Below are 15,050 nucleotides of genomic sequence, written 5' to 3' on the forward strand. Positions count from 1 at the left end.
AAAAGAAGAAGATAGAAAATCCCATACCAGCTTCAAAATGACCACTTAGAGGACCTTCCAGTAGTTTTTTGGGTTTGTAAGCTAGCACATGAGATTTATTGACTATCATCTCAGATTTGTTGACATTCATAGAATTACTATTCAATTTTCCCTTCTTAACTGAAGAAGACGAACGAGAAGTTTTCACGAGGGAATGTGACTTTGAAATGTGCCTGTCTTCAATTGTGTCAGATTTGCACTTCTTCTTAGCATCAGTTGTATCCGATAATGATTTTCTACTAGTTGTAGTGAGTGCAGGAGTCTCTAATCCTTGAACAGACTCTTGCTGAGCATCAGAGATGGTTTTACTCAATATAATTGTTTCTACTAGTCGAACAGAAGGTGTTAACTTTTCCATTGAGTTCTCCACTTCCCAAGGGATTTGCAATTGTGCACCACATGCAGATTTTGTGGAAATCTCTACGTGTTGAGCAGCAGTTGCAGATTTATCAGTTTCATCTTCATCTTCTCCCAATATCTTTGTAGTTTGCAGTTCGGTGGTACTCTCCAATGGTCCAACAGCAGTTGCAGACTTGTCCATCTTATCTTTGTTTGATAACATACGGTCTGCAATTTGCATTTCTGTACCATCAAAGGAACTGGTTGCAGATATTAAATTTTTAAAGTCATTATCAATTTTACCATCTTCATAAACCATTACAGGTTCAGGATATTCATCATCTGAATCACCCTGAACAATTACTTCAGTATTCAGCCGATCACCACCGATATAACCCCGACACTGAGATGAGCCACAGACACATTTTTTTGCAGCAGCCCCAAAAACCCGCACATAATTATAATCAAATGTCACTTCTTCACCCTGACACAAGAAAACCCCAAGATTAAGGATATAGAGTAAAATTCATAAAATCACCCGCAAAAGAGGGGATCAAAATATTTATATAGACAACAAGAAGCAATCTCTTCAAAGACAACAAAGTCCAGAACACCAAATGCACGCGTAAGTCCCAAGTATCTTCATTCATTAGGTGAAGGCACATAGGAAGTGCGCAGAAAAATTGTATTAAGATTCCTACTCGTAATCAATAATGTTGCTAAACAATGTATACATGTAGAAAAGAAGTAAAAACTTAAACATGATATGAACAAAACAGCCAAGGGTCAAGGGAGGCGAATAGCAGATGATCCTTGAAATTTTAGTTTTACTAGGCCAAAGATAAAAACAACTTGCTCTTCCAAGAGAACAGACAAATCTTTTCATCTTTCTATTTTAAATCTAAGAACATGTAAATCTAAGTGAGAACATGTAAATCTAAGTGAGAATAAATTCTATATGCCTTCTTTGTGCTTTTTATAGCTGAAAACAAGAAAAACTATACAAGCTGGCCTTATATACAAAATTTGCTAAAAACATAAGCGTAACGGTTGTGATGGCCATAACAGTGCTGTAACAGTTCTGTAATGGCCATTACGGCCAAGGATGTTAAAATCAGGATCCTAGGTAGGATCGGTGAGAGGGTCTCATGGATCGGATTGTAGGATCGGATCGAGAATCGTAAGATCCTACTTTCTATTAAAAAAAAGATAAAAATACAACATATTAAAAACAAGATGAAAAATCACAAAATCTACGATCCAACTTACCATCCTACCTACGATCCTATACAATCCTACTTGCGATCCTATTATAACATCAATCCTACAACGATCTGGATCGTTTTATAATGTAGGATCGTAGGATCGCAATTCTAATAACCATGATTACGGCCTTTACGTAACAATGGCAGTCATTATGATTGTGAATTTCTATCACACAGCTGTAACCAGTCATAACCGGTGGCGGTAATCACCCACTATTTCACTGTCACTCGTCCAGACATTACTTATAATGTTAGTGTGATCAACCACTATAACAACACTGACTGGGCTGGACAGAATAATAGGAAATGATATTGACTGCTATCAATTTTACTTATCAACTATACTTAGTACAATCAGTAGACATCCTTTCTTCAACCAAGTGTTGGGGACAAGGAAGGGAAAAGAAGTTTTGCTTTCCAGCATTGGCAATATCTTAAGGTTCAAAAATTCCCATTCAACAATCCAATTCAGAATTTCACTTCCCAAATCAATTTCCAACCATCAAAATTACAACTAATGCAAATGATTTACAGTGAGAAGCAAGAAGCAATCCCAACATGTCTTGATGTCAAAGTAGTACAGCCATTCTAGATTCAACCTGCTAAGCATGGAAATGACTAAGCTGTGGGGGAATATACCTTCTTAATATCTCTTAATGCAAAGAGTCCAATGCAAACTTCTCCGTTCACCATCCACTGTTTCAGCAGATTCAAAAGTAAACTTATTAGTGTCACAAAAACCCAAACATATATATGCAAAATATACGTAAACATATAGAAGTTTTTGTGGGAAGCTGCAACTCCAGCAAACAATACACCAGTTTCTGTCAGTGAAATAAAATCAAAGCACCAAGACACAATAGCACAAAGTACTAGTTTACTTATCAAAAAATAGAAGTAAGTAAAAATCATAGTTGATATGTCAAAATATTAGAGACACCAACATTATGTGTGTATATAAATGCACAACTAAATAAACTTAAAGAATAGACTAACTTTAAAATCTAACATGGCTAAGCAAAAGAACAAAGATTAAACAGCATGAAGTTTCCTCAACCAAAAAGAACACAAATATGTTATAAAAGATTAAACACCCAAATGTGTCCAATCACCATCTTGTATTTTTTTAAGAAAAAAGATCATTTATTTTCCACCAAAGTAATGAAATGCATCCATATAGTAGTCCTGTCTCATCTAAAAAATCTCACATCTAATTTATCAAAAAAAAAAAAAAAAAAATCTCACATCTAATAACTTATATACTACACACTTCGCTTGTATACTACACATCCCCTTTGTATCCAAGTGATGTGTGACTTCGCTTCACAATTATAGCATTATAATAAACCATCACAACCCTTAAATAGGTAATCGAAGTTAATCTTTTACCATAATGACTCCGACCAGAATTTGTAACAGAACCCACTTGTACCATTATATACCATTTTTACATTTATTCCATGCCAAAGTGACTACTTTATAGGAACTCTGTGCTACCTCTACATGTTGATTTTGCCAAAGCCAACAAAAGTTGTGTCAATCAATACTAGAGGGGAAACAATCAATGAAGTTATCCTTTCTTCCAATTTCCTTTACTTTTGTCACCATGCATCAACTATTGTTTTTGTAGAAATTTAATGTATAAAGAGAAATGTTTGTATTATTAATTGATATATATTGATATCTATTACAATGATTCATGATTCCTATATATAGAAGAGGGTGAGTGTGTAGTAGGTAAGGAGTAGGTGAAGTGGAGGTGGTAGTGGTGTAGTGGGTTAGGTTTAGTGGAGTAGGTTTAAGTGGGTGAAGTAGGTGGAGAGTAGGTGGATTTTAACAGTCCCCCGCAAACTCAAGGGGGATAGGAACTAACCAACTTGAGTTTGGAGAGAGTAACAAAACAAGAAAATACATAAAAATAAAAGAGGATAGGAGACACTGTATGGTCGTGTCAGACCATTGGTGAAGACACTGGATGGTGGTGTCATAACGTTGTAGAGGACACTGTATGGGGGTGTCATAACGTTGTAGAGGACACTGTATGGGGGTGTCATAACGTTGTAGAAGACACTGTATGGTGGTGTCATAACGGTGTAGAGGACACTGGATGGCGGTGTCAGACCGATGTAGAAGACAGTTTATGGGGTCATGTCGGACCGTTGTAGCAGACAATGTTCTGACAGTTGTGGTGACAGTTTACGGAGTCTTGCTGGACCCTTGTAGAAACTAACCGGAATCAATGTCGGGACAGTTTACAGAGTCTTGTCGGACCCATGAAGGAGCTAACCGGAATCAATGTCGGGACAGTTTACAGAGTCTTGTCGGACCCATGAAGGAGCTAACCGGAATCAATGTCGGGACAGTTTACAGAGTCTTGTCGGACCCTTAAAAAGTCGCACCCTCAAAAGGTGTGCCCAATTTTTCAAAAGGCGTGCCATCAAAAGGCGTGCCCAATCCATAAAAAGGCGTGCCATCAAAAGGCGAGCCCAAGTCATAAAAAGATGTGCCGGACATGTTGGTGAGGCACGTGAGCGCCTTGGCTTGCGCGCCCGTGTTGTCGTCTGTCGGCAAGTGGCGCGCGATGCGCGGATCGGCCCTGGCTATTTAAACCAAGGGTGAGGCGGAGGCTGTGCATACCAGTCTGAAACCGCTGAAACCAACCCGTCTCTGAAAAACTCTGCCTATTCGGAGAGAGAAACTTTGGAACACTTTGTAACCCAGAAAATGGCTTCGTCTTCCCGCGGTCTGCTCACCCTCTTTCCCGACCTCAACGTGTCAACAAGAGAGATAACTGGTGCGGTGGCACTGGAACCTCAACCAAGCGCCCCGGAGTTTGCTCCGTTGAACTTTCCGATGCGGTCGGTGGAGCAAAGAATGGCAGTGCAGTCGGATGTGGAAGCCAATCAGTATACATTGAAGTCATGTGTGGAAACCATGACTGCGGTTACAAACTTGTCGAACCGGCTGCAGAGTAGGGCAAATGAGATGCAGCAGTTAAACTCCCAGCTGGCTCTGCTCCAACGCATGTATAAGGATGCGCGAGCAGAGATAAGTGTGCTAAAGGCGGAAAATAAGAAGCTGAAGCGGAAGGCCACCGTGATATTCCGTTTTGGAGGTCCGCCATATGCTGCAGTGGAGGAGCAGGGAGTAGTGATCATGCCCAGTGGAGTGGGAAATACGGAGGCAACACCGGCAAGGGCCGCCCAGGACGGAGGCAAGAAGAAAAGACCGGCGGCAGAGTAGAGAAGAAAAATCCCACTGTGGGTGGGTGTTTGTTTGTTTGTTTGTTTTGTTTTGTTTTGTTTTTTTTTTTTTTTTGTGTGTGTGTGTGTGTGTGTAAAATTGTGATCGGGGTTGATCCCTGAGATGAATAAAATATGGGTGTATTGTGCAAATCCGAATGGCTGGAAGCTACAAGACTCAGCAGAAAAAATGAGAGGGAATGAATATATATATATATATATTTTTTTTATTTTTTTGTAAAAGAAAAGATAAAAAGTTGAGGTTCAAGGAAAAGTTGGGCGGTGGAAAGAAGAAAAAGAAATATATATATATATATATATATATAAGAAAAAGAATCAATTTGTGTTTCGTTTGCTTTTCAAAAGATTGAGTAAAATAATAAAATAAAAAAAAGGAAAAGAAAGTTGAGTGGGGAACAGGAGTGTGTGGAAAGAAAAAAGGAAAAAATATGGGTTGGAGAATCTGAGCATCGGAGAAGATGAGAGGAAAAGGAAGTGGAGTGGTATATGCCAAGTGGTACAGCAAAATCTACGTCCCAAACTTTGTTTCAGCGATGGAAAACATCAGTGTACAGATGAGAACATCTGGATTCGGAGTAGCTGTCACAGGAGAAACATAATCCCCCTTCTTAACAAACCGAGCAAAACCAAACAATCCCAATAGGAGAGTCCAGAAGGACAGCTCGGAGATGAAGTCTCTCACGGCTGCAAAACCGATTAAGCCAGCTACTGTAAGAAGGTATGGTTGGCTGTCTACAGAGTCTGGAACAGAAGCTTCAGCAATGGCAATTACGGAAGACACCAGCACGATGATCAGAGTCAGCTCTGGAATAGGAGTATATGCTATCACTGCTGAGTAGAAAGCTCGAATGGTGTAAAGTGTAGTTTCTATTCCTCTGATCAGAGAAGTTACTGGATCACCAATGAAATGGAAAATAAGGGCCAGTGCAAGTTTTAAGAGGTATCCCACGAACTGGGTAATACTTGATAAAACCTTTTTCCAGTTGGACAACTCCCACAAGACTGTTCTCCAGGCATACAAAAGGAAAGCAAGAGCTATGAACCAAGGCCACCTAACAAGTGGGCTTGGGGCTTCCTTGGTCAAGGGCCTGAACCGGTCAGGCATGGTACTGTGCCTAGAGTGTACCCAGTAAAGGGTAGTAGAGAGGGATGATTGTGAAGAGGACGCTTTCGAAGCTGCCGTTGCCGACTTGGATGACGCCGATGAAGGTGGTGATGATATTATAGCGAAAGTGACTTTCGACATGAATGAAGTGCCTACAAGGGTTCCACCAGATAGCCCTTTGGCACCTCAATGGTATAGACTAGAGCATCGGAAAGGTGAGACCAAGGTGAAAGGAGAGGAGGTATGTGTTGAGGTCCGGCGGGCGGCCAAGGCGAGACTGCCGCCCGCCGGTGAAGCAGAATGACTAGGTTGTTAACCTTGCTCTGATACCATGTAGAAATTTAATGTATAAAGAGAAATGTTTGTATTATTAATTGATATATATTGATATCTATTACAATGATTCATGATTCCTATATATAGAAGAGGGTGAGTGTGTAGTAGGTAAGGAGTAGGTGAAGTGGAGGTGGTAGTGGTGTAGTGGGTTAGGTTTAGTGGAGTAGGTTTAAGTGGGTGAAGTAGGTGGAGAGTAGGTGGATTTTAACAGTTTTTCACTTTCCATAAACCATAAAGTACAATAAATAGTTTCCTTCTTAATTTGAACTTTTATATACCACAAAATTTCTATATTTGTATCAAAAACCATTGTTAGCTAGTGAAGATGGGAGTTGGTCAAGTTTAGCATATACTCCAAACTCGATAGTTTTGGGACAATAAAGATGTTCAAGTTGCTTATCTTTCTCCACATAAATCACATTCTATAATAACATTAGTCTATTTCTGATAAGAAGAAGCATACGTAACTCCATCCTTATTTTCTCTCTTCAAAAACAAAAACTCATCCTTGCCGAGGGCCTGTGCACCCCTGGCGATTAGTCGGACTTTGATCTTGACAACCTGGTGCCAATAAAAAATAAAATAAAATAAAAAAACTCATCCTTATTCTACACATTGCTTTATAGATCCATGTAAGGATAAATCACTTCTACATAACCACCACAAAGCTATAATGCAATCATTGAATAGAAAATTTTGGAAATCTTGTATGCTTATGCATTTAAATCTTTAGGAAAAGGTTCTTCACCTTTTCTCCACAATAGTTTCATTGTCGGATTAGCTAATTTCCAATATTTATCCGCCATTTGATAAAAACATTATACGATATTTCCTAATATTCATTTCATCATAGTATAGCCAAATCAAGTTAAGACGGGATGAACTATCAAAGGCCATAGTCTATAGCCTCCAACTGCTAACATTTTGGTGTATGTTGTAGGGAGGACTATGCTCTACAAGTGGGCATCACTACTCATCATGTCAAGACGGAATTCCAATTTATTTTCGAAGGTGGTCAAAAAGATTTGACAAAAACCAGGCATACATTCGAGAGAGATTGACAATTTTAAAATGAATGATCAAATAAAGAAAGAAGATTAAAAAAATTATTCATAAAAGATACTAGTACCAGACTAATAGAATTGTTGAGCATTGTAATCAGATGGCCCAACCTAGTTATAGAAAGAGAAAGAGCAACTCGCAATTAAATTCGACGACAATCTCCCAGTTAGGTCAGCAGTTGATAGAATGTCTGATCAATCACACGAATAGCTTCAATAGTTCACTAAAATTTTGTGCAGTTTGTTAGGTATTTCACTATGTACTAATCCAGTATACGTAAAGTAGGCCTCTTTTGTCACTCCACTTCTGACTGAAAATTGCCACTGCATACTATCTGGTGCTTGCAGGTCTGACGGTGCCTTCTCTCCAACAACTACTACAATCAATGTTAAGTCTGATTACGAGGCTTCTTAGCCTGCAGCTGACTACTTATTGAAAAAACAAACAAGAAATGAAAAGCCATACTACAACAGCTTTAAACATTCCCTCCCCCTCTAACTTCAATCAACTTGCCCGCCGCACAGCATCCTTTTTGAGAGAAGAGGTCAAGGGGCTAAGTGACTCTCGAAAGTCATCTGCTGTATCGTGTCAAGAGAAATGACATAGATAAGAGAATTGCTTGGCTGCTGCTACAGCGCTTGAGGTGTGGAAGTGAACTGATCCAGCTTGTGTTTGAGCTGGTCAATGGAATGTAGGGCTAAGTTTGTTTTGCCCAAGACAGCCATGTTAATTATGTGAAGGCTATCCATGCTTCAATCAGCTAGAAAAGCAGAGGATCACTCTATGAATAGGTTAATTCCTGTGACCACCCACCGTTCACGACATCCCTTGCTCAATTCTCTCAGGTCTTATAGCGAGATCCATGGCTACTCAAAGCTCTTTCTGACCCCGACTTCTAAGTTTGGCCCTATCGCCCTTTGCAAAATAGGGACTGAAAGAAGCTCTATTTGTAGTTGTTGGAGGCCCTTTAACCTTTTATTATCGAATGGGTACTTTTAGACCACAATGATTTGGGCAATTTTCACTATGCCAGGGCTTTGGTCTGCTTCCTTCTTTTCGTTTGAGTCACAGGAAATGATTCAATCTCAAACCAAGCCTAACTATTCAGTTGACAGATCCAATTTGACTTAACCGGACTGGCCAGCACATGAGTAAGCATCAGTGGTTTCAATTCATGCCCCTGACACGAAAAACAAGCCATTCAAGGTAAGCTCTTTCCTTATTGATCCGGAGCCACGTCTAACAACATTAGATCCGCATGAATATCCCAAGATGCAGAGGCCTTTCATCCTACAAATTCGATCCCTTCCCTTGCATCTCTTTCTTCAGAGTATCAATCCAGAAAGAGTTCCGATTTAAGTTGCTTGATTAGCCATTAAAATTACTTCAAAAGGTCAGATGAGTTTGCAAAGACATGGACATTAAAAAAATCATCATGACAATACAAGCACTTGATGAGTCATTCCCTAATTTGGCCATGCAAATCAGATACATTGTTTCAGCCAAAAAAATCACCAAACCACTACCCTTTTTGATCTGTACACCTCAAGACCATTTGATCAATGAGAACCCCTCTTTGCAAACCCACAAATCTGACAAACATATTGTTTGGCTTTAACAAGTTTATAAATTTCAATAACTCTAATGCCTAACAATTAACTAAAATTCATTTTCCTATTTATATCCTCAACCCTACAAATAATTCTCTTGAATGCAATCAACAGAAGGACTGAAATTATTGTACCAGACATTGATATTAGCTTTTTGGCTTGATGTCTTCAAAGAAACAATTAAGCAAAAGGCATCAGTATTGCCCTAGCAAAATAAGGCATCCATCCACTAACAAAAATTCAGAAACAAAACATGTTTTTCAATATTTTGAACATATAATTCTCATATTGTTATCACCAAATATGAATGTCATTATCAACAAATCTTCCATACACAAAACAAGAATATAAATCAATAATTGTTAAATTGTCAACCACAAACTGAAGATGTGGTAACTTTATTAATTCATACCCACAACACGCCCCATCACGTGTAACTAGACTCTCCTTCATAAATGGGCTAAACAAGTGCAAATATTTTTAATTATCGAGTATGCAATGAGATTTGAACACATGATCTATTGTCTGTCACGATACCATGTTAGATCACCAATTGTCCCATAAGTATAAGTTGTTAGGAAATAAGCCCAACAACATATATCAAGCTAACAGTCCCCCTCACATGGAACCCTGTCTTGCATGTGTTGAGGCAAACAAACTAAAAGAATAAGGTGACCAACAAAGAGAGTCAACAATAACTGAGATCACAGGGGAGATGAGATTTGGACTCAGAACCTCCTGGAACCAGATCTCTGATAACAAGTTAGATTAGAGAAGTAGAAGAAATAAAATGAAAGAATAAAATAGAGAACAACGGTGTGCTGAGAGAAAAGACTCCCGTGGTATCTCTGTTATTGTGCTATTTGGTCTGCATTGCCTCTCCATGTAGAAGACGTGGTCACATGTGAGGGGGACTATTTGCTTGATATCTATTATTGGGAATATTTCCTAACAGCTTAAGCTTTTGGAACAATTGGTGATCTAAAATGATAAAATTACAAGTTTACACAAAACACATTTGTTTTTCTTTTATGACTAGACCTAATGTATGTTGTTCAAATTTGTAATGTGTTCCTTTGTGTCTTAGCGATGGACACAAATTTCCCCCCAAGCGTCCGAAATGTGTCCAGGCCTAAAAAAGATTAAAATATAATAGGACACATTTTGAAGTGTGCTCAACACACATTGGGAAATATCACGTAAGTGTCACTATCCAACATGGACATGCTACCTTTTAAGAAGTGTTCGTGCTTCTTAGCAATTCAACATAAAATGCCTAAAACAAAATTCAGAAAATCATATGTGAAATGCAACTTTTTTTTTTAAGGATATCTATCATAATCATCCACAGTGGCAGGCATTTATATGTCTTGGTGTAAGTCAGTATCAGCCTTTTCAAACAATAAAAATGCTACCTCATTCAACAACTATAGCACCAAAGTCTTATCTATTTTTCCGTCCATCACTGATAAAAATACATTAGAAGAAAGACAGAGGTCTCCCCAATGGGAATCAGAAGAAAGAAATGAAGAAAAATAAAGAAGAAAAGAATGGCAGAAAACAAAGCACAAAGTAACAAATCTACAGAAAAGGTGACTATTCATGAATATAAGCACTAAGAGATCCATAAAATAAGATCTTCTGCTTTTGCGAGAAATCCATTCTGAACTGGATCATTCAAATATATTTACAAAGTATATGATGGAACAAATACAGAACACAAAATACATAGGAATTCATGCTTGCAAGTATGTTCACCTTTTCTGTACGGCAATTAGGATCACAACTATGGTTTATGAAACGGCCCAAATTCCCTTTAGCACATGCATCTATTACCTGAAAAAGAGAAAACGTCAATATTTTATTAGAAGAGGTATAACAACCACACAACAAAATCTTACAATTATAAAATTATGCTATTCATTGAATGTGAATGAAAATGAGTATACACACACAAATGCATGGTGATAAGATGATTCAAATTGAAATATTAAAAAAAAAAAAAAAATTGTAACAAAAGTATAGGAAACTAATTCAATGTATGTGTTATATGTGTACAATAAGGGAATGCAAGATTATAATTATTATTTTTTTTTTAAAGAAGGCAAATTCACATTCATTTGAACTTTCTTTAGGGGGTAGGAGGATTTGCTCAGATGCAACTAGTTAACAGTAACAGCTCAAGCTTAAGTAGCAATGTCAAGTTAGACTAATAAGGCTTATAATAAGCTACGAGAATCAGTACGCAGCTGTAGCAGCCCTGAATTCAAAGAGACTTACCAGAATACATTTTCATGGCATGCGGTAAGCAAGTGCAAAATGGTGCAGGTTTAACTATGTCTTTTAAAACTCTTGACAATTAATTGAGGGGCTCCAGCCTACTCTGGCTATTTTATTTCCGAAGGAGAAAGAATGTAACCATGAAAATGATTTCATATGATTCTAGTCTATTACTTCTTTGACTTTGCAATGAAAGCATTCCTGTTTTCATCAGAAGAGAAAAGTGCAAGGAGTTTTTCCTTCCAACTATGAGTTTTTGAGTCAGTTAGAGCCAAGCTAATACAAGTCACACTTGCACAAGTTCAGCTGATATTATGTTAAGCTGAAAATCCAAATTCTGCCAAGTGAAAATCAAACATCCAAGACTCAACTCAGTCTGTGTCAGCTACACACCTCTATGAGGACATATACAAAGATGAGCAAAACAGATTTTGGAAAGTAACAAGGAGAATTGAAAATATTCTTTTGATAATACGAAAAACACAATAAAATAAGAATTCCTTCACTTTAAAATTATTGATGTTGAATGACCAAGTTGAAATACAATAATTAGTTTACAGGTAACAACAAACTGTCCAGGATTACTTCTGCGTGCACTGTAAATGTGTGTAACTTATAAGAGAAACAAATAAGAAAAAAACTAATAAAAGGAAATATTTGACAAACCAAAATTTTGAAGTTTTTCATTTATGCCACACAAGAACAGACCAGTAATGCTGTCCCAATTACTACAAGTTCCATAACTCGAGGTCATGAAGCACCTTGAAATGAGTAAAATATAGAATGACCAGAAGTTTCTTTATAGAATTATAGTAGATTGAACCACAACCTACTCCACTGGTTACAGCAAAAAAAATTGTTTATGTTCCAAAATAACATAAAAGCAGAGATTGCCAAACCTCGCTGCCATTCAACGTCATGAAGTAAAAATGCTTATGACCCTTTGAAGCATACTCTCTTTGTCGTGTCTGATAAGCTAGCATATCAAGCACCTAGAACAAACATTGACAATAAGAAGTCTAGTTCAATAAGGTACACAAATATATAAATATACAGATCTAGATATACATGCATATCTGGATGTACATGACAGTCTGACATTTGGAAATGCATTTGAACACATCAACAAAAGCATCAACATGCATGTACATCCATCTGGGTAGATGCAAACAACCAAATTGAAAGTTTCAGGCCAGTCAAGTGAAGTATACTTCTTCCAAGGACATACTAACAATAGATTTGTATCCTTACAAAATTCTTTATTGTCCAATAATACGTACATTATCCATTCCAATCAAATACAAAGACTGGACCTCCAATTCCATCTCAATTTGCAATTGAAAAAATACATTACATGACCATCCATCATCTAGTGTAACATTTGCATGAATACACCATTTAATTTTGCACATTTTGGGTATATGTTTTAATGAATACATGGCAGAATCATGACTCCAAATTTAGTAATCAAAAGTCCAACTTTTGTTTTTCTTGTTTATATCATAACATTAGGAGGGGTACAGACATATTTTCAAGAAAAGGTGCCAAGTTACCTCCCCAACATATTCAATAAGAAATTGTCCTTCAGAGATATCTTCAAGTGACTGCAGCCCATAACCCTTCTTCCCGCATCGGTAGCACTGCAATTTGGCATACTTGCGCTTCTGAAACTGCAACCAGATAGTCGCATAAAAGGGTGACCCTTCATTAAAATTAAAACAAAAAGAAAACAACAACAATAAAACAAAACATTAACAAATCTAGTAACAGGAGAGTGTACCTGTTGATTTGAACAAAGTTCCCCACATGGGCAAGTCCTTTTTACACATTCAATGTTAAGCATTCGATTCAAGCATTTATCACCACAACCCACTCTGCCATCTGGAGGCCGTTTGCAGTGGCAAACCATTATCTGGTAGAAGTAAATCAAAAACATAAAATAAAAACTAAAAAAAAAGTTTATTGACAAACACCACTTCAGTCAAAATAGCCAAAGCCAAGCTCAAATGTATCAATTTGTCCATAATGTCATTACCAAGATCTCAGTTGTCACACACACACACAGAACACTCAGCCCCAAAAATAACAGATGTACACTCACACAAAGAAACATATAGCTAACTATGCATCTTAAAATTGGGGGCTAGAAATTCATACACATCCAATCAATCAAATAAAATTTACATGGTGCTTGCCTTTAATATTTAGGACACTCTGCACATTTAAACATACAGGAAATAATTTTCAAAATGGAAAAGACTACATGATGATGAAATTGTATATGTATCAAAAGAAATGGCAAATAGAGAAGTAATTTCTTATTTTAAAAGTTTACTGAGTAGACATCAAAAGGATATGTCACACAGGTATACCTAAGTCCCCACCAAAAATAAGGAAAGGACCATACACACACCAAAGAAGCAGCAGTTACACACACCCCAAATCAACCACACCAAGCATAAAGGAGTCACTTTTCATGCCTCCCTTCTCCTCTTGCTGACCCCCACCCTGTTCAAACAGTGCTTGAGCTCAACCACACTCCTTGAAAGAAGCCAAGAGACACCAAAACAACATCAATATTATCACACCCCCCATACCACTCCACAATGACTAAGATAGTGTTTACCAATTCCAGCCTCTTCCACACAAATAAACAACAATTGACAATGATATGCATATACCAACTTAAATTATCCAAGTAAGAATTCTTTTCATGTGCCTAGAGCAACCTTGGATTGGATGGAGCTTTAGAAACCATATATCCTTCCAAGAGGAAATTGCAATCCTCCCCACAACTAAAATATTCTCAAAAACAAAGCCATATGTGGCTCAATATAATTCAAGGGAGGAAGAAAAGAGAAGAAAACAAAAAACAAAAAACAAAACCACAATCCTTTACTATCAAGTGAAAAGGAGTACCAAAAGAAAGCATAATAGGTACCAATATTGCCACTTTATGCCAACAGAGGATGGCCTGGCTCCAAGTTGATAATTTTGGCGTGATCATTTTCCATAAAAACAATCACAAAAAATTAACATTTATTATAGACTAGTTGCAAAGGCCATAAATATGCAAAAAAAAATATTTGAAAAGCTCAATTGCTTTGACAACCTGACACAGAATATTCGTAGGAAAAAGATATGGATCGATTTTTTCCCTTTTCTAATAAGCAATTTTCTTGGGTGGAAGATTGAACTGTAATAGACAATAATCATAAGAATCTATTAAATACACAAAAAGGGAAGTGCCACTGTACACACCCCAAAAGGGTGCATACAGTATGCACTTAAAATTTAAGCCACAATGATTCATAAAGATCAAATTGGTTCATCACAAAAACGCCAAAAAAACCACATAATCAAGGTTACTTCGGTTCATAACCAAACACCACAAAGCCTAATAACCCAGACCAAATTGGTTCATAACCAAAAATAGCACAAACTATCATAACCAAGGCCATTTCGGTTCATAACCAATCACCACAAAGCCCAATAACCGAGTTCATAACCAAACACCACAAAGCCTCATATGTAAGCATCACATGATTCATAACCGGGGCGTATGGTACACACCCTTTAAGGGGTTTGTACCATAGAATCATCCCAGCAAAATATCACAAAAAATGTAAATAATTATAGAACAATTCTATATCAATGGAATTAAGATGTCAAACCCCTCCAGCCCCAATTACATCCAATTTAAAATCATATTTCCTATGTGGGAATTTTGGTTTGACCTGTAGGATCCAAA

At 37.4% G+C, this 15,050-nt stretch overlaps 2 protein-coding genes across 2 annotated transcripts in view; both read right to left on the reverse strand.

Moving 5' to 3' along the window:
- EFS (histone-lysine N-methyltransferase) overlaps positions 1 to 15,050 on the reverse strand; it is a 34,855-nt gene that overhangs the window by 8,895 nt on the left and 10,910 nt on the right. The window contains exons 6-11 of the mRNA XM_082874625.1: positions 13,080 to 13,211; positions 12,853 to 12,969; positions 12,199 to 12,291; positions 10,778 to 10,855; positions 2,283 to 2,339; positions 28 to 862 (exon numbers count right to left, since the gene is read on the reverse strand). Coding sequence (XP_082730751.1) covers positions 28 to 862; positions 2,283 to 2,339; positions 10,778 to 10,855; positions 12,199 to 12,291; positions 12,853 to 12,969; positions 13,080 to 13,211 — 1,312 coding nt within the window. The remainder of the gene's footprint in view (positions 1 to 27; positions 863 to 2,282; positions 2,340 to 10,777; positions 10,856 to 12,198; positions 12,292 to 12,852; positions 12,970 to 13,079; positions 13,212 to 15,050) is intronic.
- LOC145792855 (uncharacterized) lies at positions 5,283 to 6,297 on the reverse strand. The gene has a single exon (XM_082874626.1). It carries the CDS (start codon positions 6,150 to 6,152, stop codon positions 5,415 to 5,417), a length of 738 nt encoding a protein of 245 aa, XP_082730752.1. The 5' UTR covers positions 6,153 to 6,297; the 3' UTR covers positions 5,283 to 5,414.

The sequence above is a fragment of the Camellia sinensis genome, chromosome 6 (assembly GCF_055761805.1).
Source record: "Camellia sinensis isolate YWXY chromosome 6, ASM5576180v1, whole genome shotgun sequence".
In the NCBI taxonomy this organism is placed as follows: domain Eukaryota; kingdom Viridiplantae; phylum Streptophyta; class Magnoliopsida; order Ericales; family Theaceae; genus Camellia; species Camellia sinensis.

Bases quoted from the DNA above. Each gene is read 5' to 3' on its own strand.
- LOC145792855 (XM_082874626.1), bottom strand. From the start codon at position 6,152: ATGTCGAAAGTCACTTTCGCTATAATATCATCACCACCTTCATCGGCG.